Consider the following 22,732-nt stretch of genomic DNA (forward strand, 5'->3'; position numbering starts at 1 on the left):
AACCGAAGTTCAGGTCCGAAGTTCAAATCCCATACGAGTCGTCGCCTCATACGTGAGGACTGATTATCTAACTACGTGGTATCATTAAGTCTAGTACATCAGAAACAGTAGGCATGCCCTAAGAGTTAGAGGTCGTTAGGCCAAGCAGGGAAAGACAGAGAGAGAGAGAGAAATTCAAAAATCCTAATACTAGGTACGAACTCGAAAAGATCTTTCAGTCAGACTATAGAAATATTTATGACTTTATATTACCAATAAGGTTAAAAATTAATGGCTGTCTAAAATCCTCGCCCCAAATCAAGGGAAGCTCCTCAGTACACCGAGGGCTGCCTATTGTTCCACCGGTGTTAAGTAGGGTGGCCAACACAATAACAACTTTGTAATAGTTCCACTAGCAAATAATCACCAACCCAATCTACGCAACCCATCAACCCATCAGTCAGCCATGCATAAGCATGCACAATCACTTCCCAACTGCTTGGACCACCACCGTAAGGGCGAACGGGGTTTCCATTCATGCAGCAAACACCCATCTGCCCACCATCCATCATCCAAACATCCTTAGCGGTCTCCCCTAGCACGACACGGTCGCGACAGTTTCGGTTCCTTGTATCAATCTTTGGCTTTCCATCGCGTACACCACACGCGCCCAGCGTTTCGTTCATTTCTTTACAAATCCCTCTTTTCCTGTGGGTAAGGTGCACCGTGCAGTCAAGGCAGAAAACCGGCGATGTCATAAACCATCCTCCAAACGTGACGATAATTATTATTATGTCGATAAATGCATAAATTTTCACACTTCAGGCGTTAAAAAACGTTGCACATGCGGTGGTGCACTTTGGCAACAACAAAAATCCCTCTGGCGCACAATAGCTTCTAGGGAAAACGGGGGTGGGAGGAAGAGAGGGTTTGCGGCGGGGGGGTGGGGCAAGGGTGTCGCAGAAGGGGCCCCTGAGGAGATGTTGGTAAGAACAACCCAAAGCTAACAGCACGAGTTCATAGCCCGCGCGAGCACACAAACCATTCGAGACACGAGTTCCGTCCGCGCGAATCATGACGGGGTAAAAAAAAAGTGCATAATAATGCAACCCCGGCAAGTAAATCGGGGTGTGATTTTTGCATTTGCAAGCAACCGAGGGGGTTCGAGGTAAACTAGACCGGGCAATCCCCGTACGCAACTTCTCCTTTCGCGCTCCGCGCGGCGACACACAATCAATTGTGACACAAGAGGCTGCAATTCCGCGAATGACACTTGGTTTTCCACCCCGTACTAGGGCAGAATCTGTATATTTGCACGGTGAAAGGGAGATCATCTGGGTTTTCTTTTCTTTTTTCCACCCTGCATTGCCGGGGGAGGGGGGAGGGGGAGATCTACACCGAAAAGACAGCTAGGGAAAACAGGGCAACACAAGGAAGGAAAAGCGGTCCTGCCGAGTGAGCCTGTCGTTACAGGAGCAAAATGCACCGTTCTCACACCGGTACATCGTCCAAAGGGGTGAGTTCCAAACACACACACGCACAGGCTTTGAATCCCTTTCGCGTGATAATGCACCAAGTCCACCCCTTTTTTGCGCCCAAGAAGTGCGTGTTGAATGGTGATGAAAAGAAGGAGCAGCAGCAGCAACACCAACGGCAAGCTCTAGCACGAGCAAATGCGGCTTTCCCGGAAGGTGTGACTGAGTAACACTTCAGGGTTGGGAATTCGCTTATCAGCGACACGCAGCATTTCGCGACAAGATTGTTCAACCAGTTCATTTTTTTTTTCATGGGACAACCGGTGCAATATTTGCACGTACTATTTGTTTTCCCGATGCTCCCGATGCTTGCGGACGGGTTTCACCCTTTATTTACCAAGGGGTTGACAGTGTTGGGGGGGTTTGGGGGGTCGGAAAATCTTATCGCGAAAAAGGAAAACGTTAGATTGTGGTGATGATCCCCCCTCGGTTGTTTTTTTTTGTATGTTGTCTCCGGTGCGTATACGCACCACCTCATGTTTGTTAGCTCGTGTTCCGGTTCCGTTTTGATGAGAAGCTGATTTTGATTAGCGGTGGCGTTACGGGGGCGTACCGGGCGGTGGGTGGAAAATTAAGTGACAAACACTCAACCTTTCGCACGAGTGAAAAGGATCGATTGAGGGCGCTAATGAAGGAGAGATTAATGGCGGAAATGAGCGGCGAATGTATCGCGTTTGTTTTTTTAGTTAGAAAATTTTATTGCTAGGAATTGTGCAAATAAGGACGCCGTGAAAAGTGGCCAAACAAAAAAAAGAAGCTTGTGTACAGCGTGGAAATTTAAACTTCTAATCAGCTGACGGTGCGAACACGTTCGCATCCGATCAATAAACGTGTGGTTCTTGTGGCTTTTGTGTTTTATGCACAGTATCCTGTTCCCTTGTGTGTGTATGTGTGTGTATACTTGGACATGGCAAACAACCAGACGTGCTGTCTACGTCAACCACATGATGATGCAAAGGATGAGACAGCACAAAACGAAAGGAAAAACTTAAAACAACATGATGCCCAAACTCTGCTGACGGAGAGCTACATGTGCGAGCATGATTTGAGGATTGCATACATTTAGGCGTAAATTTTTACTTTTCGGCAAAATTTTGAGGTAGTGATGCCAACAATCAATTTCAATTATTTTTTTGTACTGTGAATATTGACATTTTGACACATGTCAAAAAATTTGTATGAAAATTAAGTAGTGTCTTATTTTTTTCCTAAAAGTGTGCCTAGGGTTGAAAAAACTAATTTCAACCTTTGGACTCTTTCTGTTTTGACATTTGGCAAAACACCGAAAGGAATTAATTGTTAAACATATGCAAAATAATATAGCCATATTTCGATTTTTTAATGTGTTTCAAACACACTTTTGGGACAACAGTTTTCCAGATTTCGCTAATTAATTTAAATTATTCGACAGCAGTTTGCCCGTTTTTTTCTCGGACGCTTCACAGTTAAGTCCCGGTAAGCTGAAACCGACGACCCCACGTTTCTCATCCCTTTGTTTGGGTGAACGAGGTGTGAGTAAGGACATATGAAAAGGCTCGCCTGTCGAGACTTGCTGCCCGCACTGCCACCCTTCTTCCTACCCGGCCCGGTACCGACACTCCTCCAACACCCCTACGGATACGGTCGGCCAGACTTTTTGCACGTGAAACCCGGTCGTTCACGTTAACCAAACGGGGTCTGCATGCCCCGAAACGGACGGAGGAAAAGAGGCACACCCCATTAGACACTCTTTTCAGTTTTCTTTTCACACCACCGTGTTGTTGAAATCCATCCTTGCGAGTTTTTGCACAGCGGTCTCGCACACACACGCGCACACTACCATCAGCCAGCCCGCGCGAATATGCCACCCCACAACCCTACACCATAGCAACCGTGCGTGTGTGTGTGTATGGTTGTGTCTCGTTTGTTCTCACTGTGAACGAGTGGTTGCATCTCGCTTACCCGCATGGTATGGCCTCTAGATGTGACGGGTCTCGTCAGGTAATTCGGTAGCTAAAAGCACACCCGAAACGTGTTCCGGACGGGACTAGGGTGGTAAAGTGCTGTACCGTCAGTTCCCTCCGACCCTACCTATATTCGAAGACATGGGTTGTTTGCTGATTTTTTGCGCAACAATTCTACCACCAACACAGTCTCGACCGAAACACGCACACACACTCTGACTCGAGCGCCTTTACTCAACCTCGTGTCCTAGCGCTCTCGCACAAATCTTTCTCCCTAATACAGTACAACAGTTGTGCAGAAATAGTTACTCTCCCTGTGTGTGTGTCTCGCTCTCTCGTGGGCATCCGTCTCGCGGGAAACCTTTTTTCTCGGGAAAAACGAGGTTTCCTCAGTTGACGTAACAACATTTCCAGTGCACGGGTTTTCGCTGAGCGTACCAGCCAATTTCCGGATGATTCGCGCACATCCCTCCCCAATGCCACGGAAAGTGTTAAATTAGGCACGCGTGTTAATCATTAGCGTGGTGAAATTAAACGCCACAGCGCGTTGCGTGAAATCCTGGGCCACCGTGCCACACAGTGTTAACTGTAAACAATAACAGACATTCTCGAGCGTGTCCATTCGTGTCCAGTGCGTTTGACAGTTGTGGGTTCTGCAGTGTTTTTTTTTTTTGCTTGTTGGAGCCTTTCGCACTCGTCTGCTGGTAGTGGTTTGCTCCACCGCACGCCAAATACACACACGCACCATCTCGGGAGAGAATCCTTGTCGCGGTGTGTGTCTCTTGCTCGCTCTCGCCTACGCAGCCGTTTCGGGCCGGAAGCAGAGCTGTCAGTTCGCTTTCGTTTGTGTGTGAAGTTTGGTTGCAGGCGAACGTCGCTACGGTGCTCGGTGTCGGATTTTGGGCCAATTTTCCGGTGAAAAGTGATTGCCAGCAGTGTGAATCGTGTCCCAGCGTGTGTTGGAGTGTGTCCCCCGTGAGATGGCGTTGGCTGGGGTCTAAAACCAGCAGCGAAAGTGGTGTTTACGGTCGTGCAAAGGTTTCACCGTTCCGTGCAGCCGAACGAACGGTGGATTTTACTTATCAACGGTGTGCTGCGGATGTTGTCCCCGGAAGGGCTATTTGTGCGCATGATAATAATAATACACAAACAGTGTTTGCGTGTGTGTAAGTGTGCGAGCGTGTGGGGCGAACGGGGTACATTCGGAGCATTGTTTGGTGCGGTGCCAGGTGAGCAAAATTTCACAGAATCTGCTATTTGTTTCGTGAATTAATGCTAAAGTGTCAAAAAGGAAAACATTAGACGAAACAATGTCCGCTTTCCTGTCACGGCGGCTGGTGTGAATTATTGTCCTTCTCTCGTCGCCGTGTTCGCACTCTCTCACTCGTGTTATCAGTGTGCGCTGTTTTCACGCTGTATCTCTCTTTCGCTCACTCACACAGCGAACCCTATTCCGTTTAGGCGTGAGAGCACGTGAGCGTGAGCGAAAACACAGCGAGCAAGTGAGATGCTCTAGAGACGTGTGCGAGTGTAAGAAAGAGAACGCAGCATTCATATTTACACACGACGCGCCTCGCGCGTATTGCGGATATCAACAAAACAAAAGGAATTTCCACAGCAAGACTTTCCCGATAATACACCCAGCAGTGTATTGGTGTGCCTTCTCGCTCGGTTGTGTTAGTGTAAACATTTGCTGTAACGGCATTTCCGCCCGGCTGGCTAATGTTTCCAACCTACACGGGCGGGCAGCTGGAACGATTTTTCCAACACAACCCGTCTCGCTTATCGCTGGTAGGAAAATCTCGACTGCACTGCTTCCGTCGAAGGCGGCAAAAGGTGAGGCCGCCTGGAGTCCACATGGCGCGTTCACCTGCCCAGCTCAAGAATTTACGGTGGCGCGCACTGCTCATTCCTACGAATGGTCAAATTTGTGTGTGGAAAATCAACCAAAAAAGGGAGCAAGCCCCCGGCCGTCTTCCCAGCCACACTCCCATACACAATCGTGCGGTTTTTACGCGCCGTTGGAAAATGATGGAAATTAATTGAACATAAATCAATGCGCCTTTTCAATCGTCGCCCTCACCGATTGATGAGGCGCACACTCCGCCATTCGAAAGGAAAATGGCATTGATTTGTGCCACGCTTGGATCGGGTTCCCCTGCCAGTGGGAGTGGAAAATTGGTTGATTGATGGATTGTTTAGGAGCGTGTGTGTATGTGTGTCTTGTGCGACCGCTTCCTTAGACTATTGACTGCCTCAAGAACCTGGAAACTGTCGGGAGCTTCTCCGGTGGTGTTTGTTGGCGTTGGTGGAGGTGACGAGTAATCGTGGGCCGTAAATAAATCTAATTAAAGTGTCACGGGTTCAGGCGTTGCACAAAACGATCCTCACAAAGCCTTCGGACCGGGGAGGGAAGTAAAACGGGTTAATGCTGCTGTTACGTGTTCGCCCTAGAGATGTTGGTGATGATTTTCTGTGAGAAGGCGTCAGGACAGTAGAAGGAGATGTAAGCTATATTTGAGTCATAGCAAGGCGACTGCTCACCAGCTCCACCAGCATGTATCTCGCGAAGATGCGTGTATGTTTTGGTAGTATAAAACACAGGCAGGCAGGCAGGGCATGTCCATACACCACATCCCACACAAACCAACGAGGATTGACCTACGTTACCAAACGGGGCAACACCCCAGAGCTATACGGGGCGCAGTTGTAAGACTTTACGCCTGGAGCTGCTCCTGGCAGCCACACTTTCCGTGTTCCATTTTGTTGTCTTCTTCAGCTAGCTGTAACGATGGGTGTGTGGACGTTGTACGACGAGGAAAAAAAAGGAGTAAGACCAACAAACTTCTCCCCAAGAAGCAACGGCACCGCCTGGTACACCAATTCCAGAAACGTCCCAAACATTTAGGTGAACGATGCTTTCCGTACGCGTATATAGAGCAGCGGCCCCACGTTGTTACAGCTGCTAATGGGTTCGAGGCTTAACGAAGTCGATTTTCACAACTTGTGGTTGTGGTGACCACCGTCGAGCCTTTCGCACAGTGTTCCCAATGGCAATTTGTATCTCGACGGTTGCGATGGCATGCGAGTGGACCTGGGGGGGAGCAGTTGTTTCTTCTGCCTGACACCTTTTTTCGAAATGTGCGAAAGGATACTTTTCCAACACGTACGCACGCCCCGTCAATGGCGAGAATGCGTTTAATGTACTGCAGTAACCGTTTCCCCGGGTGCGTGGAAAATCGTCCATTATTTGGATGATGCTTTGTGGGCGAGTGAGTGGAGCAGCAGAGCCTGATTTAGCCGATATTTTGTTCGATTTTTGCTAATCCACCGTTCGGTAGGTAGGCGATGAATGTGTGAGGGGTCGCTTTTGATGTCCATATTTAGGAATTGGGTGCTATCGTGCTGGATGAAGGGATTTCCAGTAATGGTAACGGCCAGAAGGTATAATGGAGACGAGGTTTAGCACCTTTACTCGCTGACTGTATGGCTATCGCCTTATATGATCCCTTTTGCGTTTGGTTTTATTTTACCGGGCTCTCATCGCAAATTTATCGATCCCCGGGATGTGTATGTGACGGTGTGACCTGAAATAATTATTACTTTGACACATTGCCAAACACTGCAATAATCCCCCTTCGGGTTTATATTTTCTCCCCAAACGAAACACGGCGTGAAAGCCTTCCTGAAAGGAAGCCAATCTTGTGCCCGTATCGTGTGTATTTCGATCACAGTTTTTTTTCCTTTTTTCATTTTCATTCTGAGGGCAGCAAATTATTGACTGCCGGTTTGCTTCTTGAAAGAGAGTAAAAAAGGAGAACCAGAAATGCTCCATTGGGGCACGGTCAATTGAAATGGCCCAATTTTCTGCACACGGTTCCAGGAATTCTTTTGCTCGTGGTACATTCCTCTCCATTCTGTTTGGAAATAGCACTTACTTGGTACTTTTCTCAGCGAATTCCCTTACCTCATTGAAACTCCCCTTTTTGAGAGTGGAGCTATCGTGAAGCTATTGGAAAATATTTAGCGGAGCTGTCTGTGACGAGTGCAACACTTTTCCAGGTTTTTATAAGATAGATAAATTGGTTTTAGAAAATTTGTGTGAAAGCTAAATATGAATTTCCATCAAAATGCGACTGCCTTTCATCAGAATCCTGAGCGAAATATCCTGGCTCCTTGTTCTTCCTTCATACCCAACGACGTAAAAATATCCCGCGTAAAGCGGATTGCATAAAACCGGGCGCATACGCTGTTCGAATACAACGGTTTGGATATGTCCCTCTTCGTTAGCGAATTGCGCACGATGGACGATGATGAATTCGCCGGTATGAAATCTATCTCTCTATCTCGTGCTACAATAAGAATTGAATAATTAAATTCGAGTAAATATCAAATCACTCTATTTGCGCTCGTAAAAATAAAAAATGGACCTCGTAAACGCAAATCAAATAGCAAACCCAGAACCGGTGCATTTTCAATGCTCCCCAAAAGCGATCAATGTTTGATGAACATATTTTAGAATTATTCTCTACCGGTGTCATGGTGGTCATCGATCTATATGGGTTCTATAACCACTGCACCGCGAGACTATTGGATAAAGTGTCGTTCGGCGAATGGTGCTGGATTACATGAATTATAGAATATCGGGTCGGAATGCAATGTTTTATTTCTAATATTATTGTTTGGCTTTTTGTTCGGGGTTTTGAGGGTTTCGCAACAATAGTTTCGGTTCCGATTTTAGCTGCCCAATGTTTCCTATTGTTTTACCCTGGTTTTGTCTGTATTTGCACGCCTTTCGAATTCAACAGAAAGCTTGGAAATGTGCTGTAGATTTGGAAAGAGTTTTGCAGTTTTATATTCTATACACGCTTCCCATCATTTACGGCGCTACATACCAGCTCTTTATGCATTAAAAAGTTAGCACAATGCGAGATCGCTTTAGCTCCACTTTCCGGAAAAGCTAATGCGTTGTAATACAAATTTGTACAGCTCCTCGCTTTCTTAACAACGTCCTTCTATTGGCTGGTAACCTAAGGGGGGGGGGGGGGGGGGGGAAAGAACAAACCCCACGCAATCACAAATACACATACACGCGCACGCATCCAACAGTCTGAGGAAGACGCAAGGATCTGAAGCCCATTGCATCCACCACCGTGCAGGAAGAACATTAATAATACTAAACACAATAGAGCGTTGGAGGAATAGAGAGAAGGTTGTAATAGGATTTTCTCGGTAATCACTGCTTTATATGCCGCTTAGAAGATCCCAGCAGCCGGTCGAGCGGTTCGGAAGGGGATAGGGGGCCCGGCCAGCACACTTCAACCTTCTCATTTTGTGCCCTCATTAACGATAGAGCTGCGAAATGGCTTGCTGTTGGCTGGCTGCTGCTGGTGGAGCCGCTATGTTCTACCGACGCCGTAATCCTGGCCAAAAGGGTACGCAAACACGGGGCTCCTTCCTACATTGTAATAATAGGGTTAACATTTCTTTTCCTTCGATTGTTTTGCCAATCAGAGCGGGCAGAGAGTGCTGGTAAATCATCATACATCACCCGGTAATGATGTTGCATTAGTGGAGTTATTACAACTAATGATGACGATGATGATTATGAGATGGATGATGATGATGAGAAGTGACTCTTGACATCGAATTATGGCAGCATCCCAGCGCGCACCTCGGTACACATTTGCTACGGGCCAAGATGACCAGTGCTGTTGATTAAGTGCTACATGACTCTCCGTTATCATGCAAGTCACAGCTGAGGGCGTGCGTGTGCGGCAATGGCATATTATTACGCATTTTCCTCGTTTTTTTTATCCGTAGGCCTCAAGCTCAGGAGCATGTTCATCCTTTTGTCTTCTACCAAGACTACCTTCTGGATGAAATTTTTCTCCAAGGAAAGCACGGTTAGGAATATTCTGAGGCACCTTTAAACAATCAACAATAAACGCACACAGAAGCGAGCGATGGTTCTGCAAGGAACATAAAAATATCGATCGGAAATAGCAGGTCAACACTGAGGCCACACACAGACGGCTAATGGGTCAAACCGATCGATCATCCATTTATGGAGAGCAGAGTTGGAGCTAATTTATCAACCCCGAAAACCGATCGGAGGCTTGTTCGATGCGCTCGATGGTGCACACTCGATGAGGCGAAGACACTTCATTACGGCCGAAACCCAAACCCACGCCATCGTGCGGTTCCGATTGAATATCGGCCAATGTCGGCCAATAAGCTTGGGCCGAGGGGTCTTACGTTTGGCGTTTGCGGAAAATCTTGTTGCTCCGATTTGTGTCAACGAGCTACAATCTATCTTTTCGACGCCTCGCTGCGCTGTTTCGCCCATGTTTTCCCTCCCGGTTGGCGTGGTATCAGCCACAGTCTACTGATAAATCTGAAGCTCGGGCCACTCGATGATGGGCTTGCTAAAGCTACAGAACTTCCTTGCCGTAGAACAGCCAACAGAAGCGAGCGGATGAAATAATGCCTAATATTCGGTCATTTGTTTTGATTAATGCAAGGCGACGGTGGTACGGTTTCGTGACGGTGGGCCGTTTTCCGCCGATGGTCCATGTCGCTCGCTCGTTTGTTTGATTAATCAAATTTAAAAAGACGTCGCCCCTAGCGTCTGCCTTCGAGACGGAAATATGTTTCGAATCATTGAAAGCGCTAAGAACGGGCACGGGGCATGTTTCGAGCCGGTGGCCGGATGGTGGTAAGGTAAATGGCATCCAATTACCGAAATCTGAAACGCAGTCATTTTATGGCCAACTTGGCCTGCCAAGCGGTGCGCGAAATTCGTTGCAATTTAGCTACCATTTATTAGTCGCACGGTGGATGAAGCACTGCGTGGTGGAGGATGTTAATAAATGATAAGAAAATGTATGGGCCACATTAGCAGTGGAATTATTGGGAACGTTCCTATTTCTTCGGAATTTGCGCTTGGGTGCCATAATGATAAATATTATTAAGCGTGTGCGCTAGAATTTGCGAAGAGCATCTAGAAGGCTCTGCTAATAATATGTATATTAATCGAATGGAAAACAGCAGCTCATAACGACTGGAATAATTTTGCCGATAATGACAAATGTCATTAGAAAAGCTCTGGACGGTAGAAATGGTTCGCTTGACACTATTACTGCAGGTTTTCCCGGACATTCTGCCTTAATCAATGGGCAAGTAAACACCAGTTTCTTGTCGACACGACACACGACCACGATGATTACGGAAATCATACCCAACGATACGTCGGGACGCGTCTTGTGGTCCTGCCAACTAGGAACTCGCGAACCCCCCCATCATCCGTCATAATGCGCCAGAGGGCGCTTCTTCGGGGTCCTGCAGGTCCGATTTTGCACGCTACTCTTGGCAAAACGAATGACTCATCACCCGAACTCTTTGTGTGTATGACAAGGGAGTTATTCGAAATGGAACGGAAATGGAACCCCAAGTTCTACCATAGGATTTGGTCCTCCCCAGATGGGGTCTTTCAGATGGACAGAGTGCAAATAATTGCACTGACCTCGGAAATACGGGGAGGCCCCGTAGGTTGTTGACTTGGTCACTGCATTAAGCTCTGCAGTACGTTTGTGTGTGTATGCCAGACACTCACGGCGTCTATGCGTCTCGGTCCCCATTGGAGCTGGCAAAGCAAAGGAAACCACGCCAAACCATGGTGGAGGCCAAATTCATCCTTTTATGAATATTAAATCAAAAATGCAGTAGCAAGCCCTGCCGAACTTTGCCAGAAGACGAACTATTACGGCCGTATGTGTGTCGGTCGGGTGTGTGTGTGTGTGTGCAGTGCAGTTGTAATTACGTCTTGCGTTGTTTGTGGACGATTTGTCCATCCAACAGAACGAGCCCCACCGGAGATTCGATTGGTGATGGTCGCTCAAATAGTTCTGCCACCTAAACCTAACCCCATTATTCGAGCGGGCCGGACGACTCGTGTGTGTTTGCTTTGCATCTATTAACATACATTTTTCAGAGCTTTTCGACACGGATTACTTACGCTCCGTTCGCTAACTTTTACGGTTCGGTAGCTTTAGCGAGTATAGATTAGGATTAGGGCAAATAACAGTCTGTGTGTGTGTGTACTGCAGTCCAGATATCCAGTCCACCGGAACGTAATGATTAAAGGGTTCGGTATGGGGGTCAAATTATGAACCACGACGAGAGTGATTATTGGCAAACGATATGCTAGACGGACGTTCATGACCTACGGCAATAAACGGAGAATACCTATCCGAGAGGTACTATTACGCTAGAGAGTTGACCTGCTGCAATGTAGTTACAGCGTCCCAAGCTGTTTTACGTGGTGGGTTTTTATCTGCAATTTGACAACCGATCATGATAAGTATAGCTTCCCAGCTGGTCTAGCCTTTTAAGGGATCATTAAATTTCACACATTCTCTGTTTTTTCCTTTTTACTTTAAGTAAACCAACAAACACAAGCGGTCTTAGTGCTGCAAAGAGGAAGGAAGTTTTTGTATGCATGCTTGCGGCATCAAACTAATGATGTTCTATGGTGAACTTGCAGAGCAAAGTTGGACTTAAGTTTTCCGTTCCGCATAACAGCATCAAGAAGGTGCCATTGACCACTGTCCACAGTGGAGTCCTCATGTGTGTATCGCCGCAGGCAAACGAATGACCGAAAACAACCGTCACTTCATTTCAATCAATCTTATCATATGCAAATCGGACTGTGTGCATCGTGCGCCCGAATGAATGAACTGTCGCTAGAACTGTGGATGGTCTGAAAAACATTTTCACAATTTTCTTCCCCACAACTCCCCGGGGCGCATCATCCTCTTTATCTGCGCTGTGTGAATATCTGCTCCGCTCGAGAGAGAGAAAAGCGGGCTGGCGAAAGCTAAAGCCAACCGCTCAGAACTGTAGAAGCTATCGCAACTCCACAAACTATAGCAGCGAACGGAAGTGGGTGATCTCGGTTTATACACACATACACACAACACACAAATGGGGAAAACTTTTTATGTTTTCTCCGGCTTCGCCGCCTTCCTACCCCATCACGGTGGTCCCCGTTGCAGCAAACCTCTGGTGGCAGCAAACATTTCCATGTCGCAGCCGATCTGTTTATAGTTTTTGAGGAGTGTTTAAAATGAGTTTGCCGCCGGATGGGTACTTTTCGGATCGGATGACGACGACGACGACGACGACTTGGGGGTAACAAGAAACAACAACTTTCACCACCATATGCCACCGGCGGCGGCGGTGGCGGCCACCCGAATGTGTACAAGCTGGACAAGTTTTCCGGTGACTTCGGATGTGGCTAAAGGTTTGCATGGGCACCCGGGGCTTTTCTCGGGATGTGAGGCTCGGGAAATTTCACCCCTTCACCTTGACGCGCAACTAAAACTTCTCATAAGCATCACACACATATGTAGCTTCCCGATGGCACAACCGTCCCCGTCTGCGGAATATGCGGAAAAGCTCTGGCACAGGTCTTGCCTATCAACAGCGAGTTTGAACCTTGGGGGGGGATTCGTACCATCCTCCGGATAAAGTGGAAAGTTCGGCTAAAGTTTACGAGGGCAGTTTTGTGTCGGCTTGTTAGAAGTGTGGTTGTGTGTGTGTTTGTGTTGCTGCATCAGAGACTGACTATCCTCTGACGAGGAGTGCCCGATGGTGATCGTTATCAAAATAAGTAGTTTGCGAACTTCTTTTCCGATCCGACGTTTAGTTACTGCTTTACAGTGCAATGCAGAGGCACTCGTCACGGTCGTCACGGGCTCCGTCACCTCCAAGCTAGAAGGACACGGAAAGCTCCGTATGGCTCACAGCAAAGGGTGATTATTCCATCGCGATGGCTTGAGAAAGTAAAAATACTGAGATGATAATTTAGATACATCGCATTGGGCACGCTGACGATTGCGATCTCGTGTTTGATGACGCCGACAACTCAAAGAAATCATCACATCACAGCATTTTTATTGAGGTCAGTCGTGCAGTTCTTATCGGATAATCTGGGGGAGAGTAGAAGTAAAAATCCTTGCCCAGTTTTACGACTGCACTTTGATATGCTTTGGCCGTTCGCTTCAAGTGCGATGGGATATACATCAAACGTACCAAATTAATTCAGCGAAAATTCTAGCGCAACCAGCACGAAACACCCGAATAGTTGATAAAACTTTAATCTAAATCCCTTTATCCTGCGCTCCAGCACAAAAACAAACGAGCAACAACGTAGCTCGCTTATCTCGAAAGTCCTTCACGTCGTTCTCGTTCGAGTTCTTGGTTTCGTGGTGCCGGCTGCCGTACGAATAGCAGCAGCGGCTAATTGTAATTGATTGCCGTCGCGGTCGTGTCAACCATTTAATAGCTACCTATTCGCGCATTGATGCTAATATTTTATTCTTACAATCGATACTAGGGCCACCCCGGGATATAAGGGAAGGAGCGGAGTTTGGCGACGACCTGGTGTCGAAACATCGTTGACGGGTGATTTAGCATTTTGGTGCCTGGGAAAGGCAGCAGCAACACACATTCGAAAACGGATTGATGGCGCCCGGAATGTGTGCCGGTGTGGAATGGGCACTCGTGGGTTTGTTCTCGCGCGCACGACCGAAGCGATAAATGAAGCGCTTAGTGAATTATACATGAAATTATCGCCCCAGCCGACTGGTTTCGCAAACTAATGTAATGCTAGTTTGATTTACGACAATAATCAATTGCACCGACGCATTGACAAAATGGAGGACAAATCATCATACCGGGCCGTGTTGTTTGTTTGCGGCTACATTTATAATGGACATTGGCGATGTGGCGGTGACGAGTCGTACGGAGGGTCTAATCGGGATGGGTTATTGTAATTGAAACTGTGGCTCTATTTGTCGGTGAATATTATTGAACAATAGTGCAACTTTGTAGTGTTGTCAGTCAGTCAGTGAAAGGCTATGAATATGAATGGTTTGTTTGGTATAATAACACTTGACTGCTGTTGACAATTTAATAGATAGATGGAAGCAATTGACATTTTTCATGTGTTATATTTTTGTTTGTTTGTTTGATATGTTCCTGATTATCAATTATATTAATTTTCCATTGCCATTTTTACTAAGCCTAACTTTTTTACTTAACTTCTTTGCTTTTATAATTCGTTTTTAAATTCTAGTCGATCAAGCTTATGAAGTTGTTTGTATCTTTCTTTTAAATTTTCTTCATGCTTCTATTGCAACTTTATTTGTTATTTTATGTTACATTTTGTTAATTTTTCATTTTGCTTTATTTTTGTATTTTTTTTGCATTTACATTGTTTTGTTCGTTTATTGAAGTTTTATAAATGATTTATTGATATTTACTTAGAAATTCCGTATTTCTAAGTTGTCCAATTTTGACAATAATAATCAGATATAATTTTTGGTATTTTCTTACCTCAATAATAATTTTCTCGTTTGCTTTAGCTAAACTCAATACATTTATATCGTTACGGCTGTATATTCATATCATCCATTCCCAAAAAGTTCTACATATTTGTGCAAAAGCAATATGCTTTTTTATATTTGCTCCTTTCCGGCTTCCCCGTACTCATACTCAACCCCCTAACGGGGTAAAGTTCGTTTAATGAAACTGCAGCCACAAAATGTTGCTGCTAGTCAGGGAAATGCTTTACCTTTATTAATTTGCAACAAAATAGCATCAAATAGTTGACGCTGCATCGAATCTACCTGATCCCGCCGCCGTCTTCCTGGTGTGCCTGCTGCACCATCTTCCGGGAGTTACATTCCGCGTTGGCATTTCTTTCGCGTAGCACCGCGTACGCATCGCCGTGAGATGAAATATTTATCCGTTATATTAACATCCTGCCTCTCACCGGGACGCTTATTAACTTTCCCGAGTGATGAGGAGTATGTCGAAAGAAGAGGAAGTCGAAAAAAAAAACTCCGGGATCCGGTATCATTCAGGTGCAATATTAAAATATGGTTTCGGCGAGAAAAAAAGAAGCCAAGCCACCTTGTTGCTGTGCATTATAGAACCAGCATTGGAAGTACTTTGGAGAGGGCTACGGATGCGCGTAGCTTTCGCTACTTCAATCTGTCCACGCTATCAACGCATCATGCTGTTTTCATACCGCTCAGGCAAGGAAAAAAGGACGAAGAAAAAACAGCAACAAACCTCTTCAAAAACGACGGCACCCGAAACTTTTTGAAAGCTTTTTTGTTCGGTTTTTTTCCCTACCTAGGATTTGTTGGCACATGGGAGAAAGTGTGTATATTCGCTTCAATCGGTTGTTGCTTGCTGTCTTCAAAATTGGTCCGGTGGTTTTTGGCCAGCGATTTTTGGGGAATTTTGGTGTACCAGCATTTTCGGAGCCTGGTGGTGTGGTGTGTACCGTGGGTGAATTTTCTTCCGTTAGCTCTCTCTGCTGTTGGTTTTTCACCAGTTTCTCGTCCAACTCCAACGCCCAAGATACTTCAGAGTGGGTATCTTTTTTTTGGCGGAATTCTTCTTAAATTCTGATGGAACGCCCGAAAAGCAGCGTACGGTGACGATCGTCGTCATCCCTTTATCGGATGGGCTTTTCGGCTGTGCCAACCGTTTCGTAACGCTTGCTGTCTGCTTCAATGTTTCTGTTTTCCCTTCCAAGATGTGCAATGTTTCGGGTTTGCTTCTCTGTGACCTTAAGAATTTCCTAGTTCCTGCTTCGCAGCCTTCTTACGAACTGCGTCTCCTATTTACTTCCGGTGGTTCTAATTTTTCTTTACTTTGTGAGCGAAAATCACGTACCACCGTTTCCATTACTGGCATTTGCTGCTGCTGCTGCTACTACTGCTGTCACGTTAGAGTTGCCGTAGACGTCAGGAAACCACAACAAACATCACCGAGCGACGACCACCAACACCATCACCACCATCGTCGTCGCGTGTTCTGATGTTCCATCTCGGTTGTGCTCTCTCTCACGACGGATCGCTCAAGTTTTTGGTTGACGGTTGATGCTCTCCTTATGCGAACGCTAGACGTAACCATGTACCACCAGCCAGGACCAGGTTCTTCCTAAAAGTCAGAGCACAGCGTGCCGGATGCGAGTAGCTTCGTTGGGATCAAATAAAAAATCGATTAATCTCCCTCCGACTGCGACTGACATGTGCCGAAATAGTCCACCATATTACGTATGCCGCTCGGGTTCCAGTTTGATGGGTTACCCCGACGAACGGGCGCACAAGATGGATGGAAGGACATGAGTGTGGCGGTGGTACAGTTCGTGCAAGGATTCTGAATTTTCTCAACATACATCTCACAACCCGGTATAACACACTCTACTACTTCCATCAAGCGATGGCATCAAAAAGGTGGGGGCAGAGTTGGGGAGGTGGTGGTCCCCTCCGCACGGTGGCTGTTTACCTATATCGTGCGTTTGATGGAATTATACGCTTTGGCGTACGAAGAACGTGTGCGTGAGAAAGAATGGTACAAAACTCTAGACGTGTTCTGGTGCTGTGTTGATTCAACGTGCATGAAAGTGACAGGATTTGCGTATTTTGCTAGCTAAATCCTTCAAACATTTGGTTTGGTGGTCTTTTCGTGGTGTGGACCACCATGTCTTGAAACTGTCCTCCCAAATCGCCCGGTATGTTACACCGGTTGTATGTCACCGGGTCGATGCTGGAACTGTCAGCTGTGTGATGACGACGATTCAAAGTAATCGAAACAAATCAATCAAACTGGCACCCGGAACCCTAGGATTTCGGTCCGGAGTACCACACTCTGACCTCTGGACAGGGTTCGGGTTGGGAGAGCTGTCATGGCCATGCGTGCGATTAAATTTCGCTCACCGAAACGGTTTATTAACCGGTTTGCGTCGTCGGCGATTGATCATCGTTTTCGTAACCTTTCGGTAGAAGACGTCGACAGTGAGCAGTGAATGATTGGGGTTGTTGGAGGTTTTCGGTGAGTAGTGCATATTTAAGTTAATCAATTGATTCACCATTTATTCATGGATCAATAAACCAAGGCTGTATGACATTAAGACTTAAAGCATATTCTTGTGTCAAAAAGTTTTGGCCAGCACTGTTAACAACTCCACTTACTTGCCACTTAAGCCAGTTCATCGTCTCGTGCCAAATTGCGGCACTTTAACCTTTAACCACCCCTAAAGGAGCACCGTGTTGTAAAGAATGCTTAGAGACCCTTCCCTAATGCGGCACGAACCGTACGTCAAAGGACAACCGGACTCGTCCGAAGTAACTAACGGTCACATCCGTTCCAGGCGCACGGGGCAATCAATCATTTTGGCAACCGTTTTTCGGATTTAATTTTAATCACCGACTTCCGTCCGTCCGTCCGTCCGTCCGGCCATGTGCCTCCGTTACCGATTCTGACATTGTGCGTTACCATAACTGATGGCGTGTTTTTTTTCTCTTCTCTTCTCTTTTACAGAGCCTAGCCCAATCTGAAACCCACTACCGAAAGGAACAGAATATAGAACACGGATATTAAAAACATCGAACACACAACCTAACCTGAGCTCCGTGTGCGCCGGAATACTACGAGGTCAGCAGTAGTACTTTACAGTCCGGCTCTGGCAGTTTTTGCCGCTAACTAGGTGCTGGGTGCATGGATGTATGTGTGCGCACATGCACACTAATTAGTGTGCCTGCTGCCCCGTGTACGTGTGCAACTAAGGCACCACCTGTGCGGTTTTATGTGTGAGCCCCGGGGTTTTGTGTGCGGAAAATTTGTGTGTGTACCGATTCGTGTGTGATTTTCGAGTTTTTTCCGTGCTTGTTTTATTGTGGTGTCTGCTGTGTTTGTGTGCGAATCTATCTGTAAGTGTGTGTGTGTGTGCTGGTAGTGGCCCTCGGGTGGAAAAGCCACCACCAAGCAAAAAAAGAGGAGTGCAGCCAAGGGTAACAACAGCGTGTAAGCGCGAGTAGAGAGACGGCAGCTTTTTTCCTGTTGTTGTGGTGTTCCTCTCTGCTGCTGCTAGTGGATTGTTCCTCGCCATAATGGGCCTGCCGCAACAACAACGTGCAAGGAAAGAACCGATGGCCCAGTTTTGGCCTGGTGAGCTGCAGCTCCGCTGGTTTGCTGCGCTGCTGGTTGGCATCGTTATCGGGTTCGGGTTGGCAGCGGCCGTAACCGAGGAGCTTTCACCAGGTAAGTGAACCTATCATAGTCCAGCTCGGAGGATATTTTGGCTGGTTTACAAGTACTGCCGGTCCATTAAAATTCGCCAATATCGGCTATTGTGTGGAGCGAAATGTTGAACAACAGGAGGCCACACTGTCAAAATCGATAGTGACCTCCCAGTCACGTTTTTGCCGCCCCCCCCAAAAGCCGCCATCTAGTCTGGGACTGGTGTGCAGCACGCCATCACGCAATCGGGGGAAGAGGTTCTGTGAAGCAAAAACCCATCGACACCGAATGGTGATTGATGACTACCGAATGAGGCCAGAAGTATGGCGTCGGCCGTGTTCCTCTTCAACTGTCGAGACTGCCACTTAATCGGTGGAAATTTTTCTCCCTCACATACCGTTCGTTGCGAAACCGGGGCTGAAAATGGCAGCATCTTCTCGGTGTGCGTGTTTTCTCCCCCCCCCAAAAACGGTCGATCGATGTAAACCAAAATCTCCAGGACCAGCTGCGGAAGTAGATCACTGCGGTGCGGTGTGTACGACCCACAAAACTTCCTGCCTGAGTTCTTCACCAACGCCCTATTGCCACTTCCACCACTGCGTAGAATAGCCAAGGCGAGATTGATTTACCGACTTCCGCTACTCGGGAGAAGGACCAACATCGACGTTTGGGAATAAATAATTCATTGCCCATGATTGGGCGGAGGGCTGATGATGGGTGGCTCAACCGTTCTGGGCTGGTTGCGTGTGCGTCTGTAACGTCATCATCGAGCAGCTCACTGTGTAGTGTTTCGGTTTTCGGAAGCTTTTTCCGATCGATTGATGAATCGACAAGGTTACTGGTTTAGGCGCTGATTGGGATCAATTTGGGGAGTGATTTGGAACGCTGCCGGGCTCCACCCGGGCACGAGCGATTATTACATCCTCTCGGGTCGACGAATGGTTTCGGGCAGTTTAAGCGTGCATATGGAATCGATTGACACCGGTGCCGGTTTCCGCTGCGGTATCGGTGTGGTAGATTTATGATGTGTCCGGTACGATATGACAGGATGGATCGATGGTGGAATGGTGAGACTATTTTGTAAACGGCGAGTTTTTATGAACTCACATTTCCGGTAGATAATGATCGTGATGATGATGTGTCAGCGATGAAAAAATTTAAACTCGATTTGTGTGTTTGGATTGTGAATATCTCAATTGGGATAATTATTAGGAGTATTAGAATCGAAAATGGGATCTCTTTTTGAGGATGTTTAAAACTATTAACGAGTTCGTCAAACTTGTTTGACAAAGAATCTTGCCTAATCTCTGGGTAGTACTAATAGAGACGATCGCGAGATCCAATCAGAAATGAGGTCTGAGCTTTGCCTTTCCTGTCATTTGTTTTATACTCTGGAACATCTCTGTAGGTCCACAGTTGTCAGTACCAAAGTGACACAAACAAGCATGTTAACATCGATCGTTGAAGTAATTTACTGTCTGTTCATCTACCGCTTCTCGGTAAATCTCACACTTAAATACAATCTAGATGACCCGTTCGTGGAATCGATGCCCTTTTCGGAGAGCAAAAAGCTGGTACAAAAGAAGCCTCCTAATCAATTCTTGGAAATTTAACTTCTTCGGCCAAGTTTAAGGGGTGCCGAACTCAAGGGTTGTTCCAGATCAGTGTGGTGTGGAGATTCGCCCGTAGTATGTATGTCGCGCTACATGATATCAATCACATGAGCCGATTGCCTTAAGCAAATCGGGTCCATATGCAGGGTGGGATATCGGATAAATCGCTTAAAGTTTCCTGCTTAAGCTAACGCCTTACAAGGCGTTTACTTCAGAGCTGCTTGTTTTGTTTGTGCTGCCAGGTTCGATTTGCCATGCATGGATGATTATTTGATGTGTGACCTGTACCTGGTCGGTAGCCGCTTACCCAAAAGCTTTGCTTGCATCAAGATGGACAGCCTCATCCAGCAAGTAGTATCGTATATCGCTTGAAAGGTTCCTCGTTTCCTTGGTCGGTAATGTACGTACACAATCCAAAAAACAAGCCACCAACAACCTGTGCTGGACAGAATTATTCTCCTAAACACGCAGTACGGTAGAACGCTTTAGTGTTTGAAAACCACATGTTTGCATTTAACAACATCCAGCGTGTGTGGTTTTGATTGTGCAATAAGTTTCCCTTAGTGAGCACGGATTACTGAGCCACGGTACGGTTACTACTTACGGGTTTACGTTACTATTTTTCGGCCGGTACACGACGACGACGTATAGGCGTGAACCGAAGATTATGGAGGCAGCTTTTAAACATGACCACAGGCCACCGCCCGCTACGAACTACCCGCTTTCGTCGCCCCCCCCTCAAGTCCCCACAAAGGCTGACAGAAAAATGGACAGAAATACCACACGACGGTACGGTACAGGCAGGGCAGCAAAATCCATCGGGGACAGTTTTAGCTTTTCACACTTGGTTTCGTTGTCCGTTTTCGACGGGTTTCTGCACGTCTCGCCATCGGGAGGGGTTTTTTTTGCCCGGGGTTCCCGTTGGACGGAGTTCCCCGGGCACAAAGCAGGGCGACCGTCGTGTGTGCTAACTTCTTATCCCTTTCGAAGCACCGGTTCGAATGGTCCGGCTGTGTGTGTGTGTATTTACGTACATCAGGCTACCGTTGGTCGGTAGGGGCCAGCTGGGACTTGCATAACCAGCCGAAAGATCTCCATTCTCCGATATCCACTTTAGGCGATCCTTCGGTATGTGTGGTTTGGTCTGTGTGTGCGTGTGTATGCACGCTCTTCACGATGATGGTCCTCGCCCGGGTGACCATTCCCTGGGCCCGTGTGGTACTGATGCTCCTGCAGTTGCCTGCCCTTTCCCACGGACTCTGGTGGCAGCTTTTATGGTTTTGGTTTAAGTTGCAAAACATCGGAAGTGAAGCTATATATGCATCGATCTAACGCCCGGTAACGGCTTTTTTTACGCTTCGTACGCTTCGTTCTCATTCATTTGCTGCCGGAGATTGGTCGAAGGAACGCGGGCGCGATGCAGACCCCGACGCACGGTGGGTACGATTGTGCATCGTTTACGGTGAAAAGTATCGTAAAAAACTATGCAGAATTATAGGTTAGTTAGATTTGTTTGGTTTTACTTAATGTTTTGTCTAAATTTATGTAATTTATGTCTCGATATTTCTCTTTAAGCAAATTTTCTTATTTAAAGCCATCTTAAACTTCAATTAACCTTCATTAATGCTTTCTTATCAATTAGTTCAAAAATCGCTTAAACTGTTCATTTGATCATAACAATCCATCCACAGTTATCGTTTTCGCCCGGCTCATCAGCCTTGCGCCCGATTTTGGGGTGATTTAATGGTTGCTTTTCCGGATGGTTCGTGTTTCCATTGCCATCATTGCTGCTGCTGGCTGTGTGACTGGTTTTTGCGCGTCGTTTTTTGTTGCCGGTTTTTTACTCTCTTCAGCACTGCAGACAAAACGATCCTGCAGACGGACCAACCCACCGCCAAACTCGGTTCTTGCATTCCACCACCCCCTTTGCTTTATCTTTGGCCTGCACCTCGCCATTTTAAAAACAACATCCCCGTTTGCACACACATGTGGCCGTAACGCAATTCCAGCCAAACCTATTTCCCATTTCGGTAGCGCGTCCGTGTAGCGTCTAGCGGCGGGGTGTGTGTGTGTGTGTGCGCTAGTGCTTTTTCCAACCCAAGCACTAGCATTGTGCAGCGGTGTGTTTCCGTTTTCTTCATCGATCTGCATACCGCATGCTCGAGTGGGTGGATGGGTGGCACGTTGTCGACGTCGTGTGTGTGTGTATTGTAGGCGAGGAAAGAGCAAAAAAAAAACGGCAGACACACACTAGAAACCTGCCTTGTAGCCCGTTTATGACGGTGGCTCTCATTATAGGAGAGAACGAGAGAGAGAGAGAGAGAGAGAGAGAAAGAGAGAAACCAGCTCATACACCTGCTGCACAAATACAAACTTGTCTTGCCGTGTGAGGCTGGTACGTCTCACATACGGTGGGGCACACATACACCCAGCCGAGAAAAGAATGTGGCTCGGAATGGGATTCTAGGTGTGTAAAGAGGACTCACTTGCCAGGGAGCACTTAGCGCAGCTCGTGCTTCCTCCTTTTCTTTTTTGGTGTGTTGTTGTCCCAACCCTTGCG

The 22,732-nt window shown here is 46.9% G+C and overlaps 1 protein-coding gene across 1 annotated transcript in view; it reads left to right on the forward strand.

Annotated features, from left to right (window-relative positions):
* The first annotated feature begins 3,874 nt into the window (after positions 1 to 3,874).
* Positions 3,875 to 22,732, forward strand: part of LOC118514336 (semaphorin-2A-like) — a 270,841-nt gene continuing 251,983 nt past the window's right edge. The window contains exons 1-2 of the mRNA XM_036061148.1: positions 3,875 to 4,686; positions 17,861 to 18,580. Of these exons, the coding sequence (XP_035917041.1) occupies positions 18,430 to 18,580 (151 nt within the window). The 5' untranslated portion in view covers positions 3,875 to 4,686; positions 17,861 to 18,429. The remainder of the gene's footprint in view (positions 4,687 to 17,860; positions 18,581 to 22,732) is intronic.

This window comes from Anopheles stephensi, chromosome 3, assembly GCF_013141755.1.
Source record: "Anopheles stephensi strain Indian chromosome 3, UCI_ANSTEP_V1.0, whole genome shotgun sequence".
Lineage (NCBI taxonomy): Eukaryota > Metazoa > Arthropoda > Insecta > Diptera > Culicidae > Anopheles > Anopheles stephensi.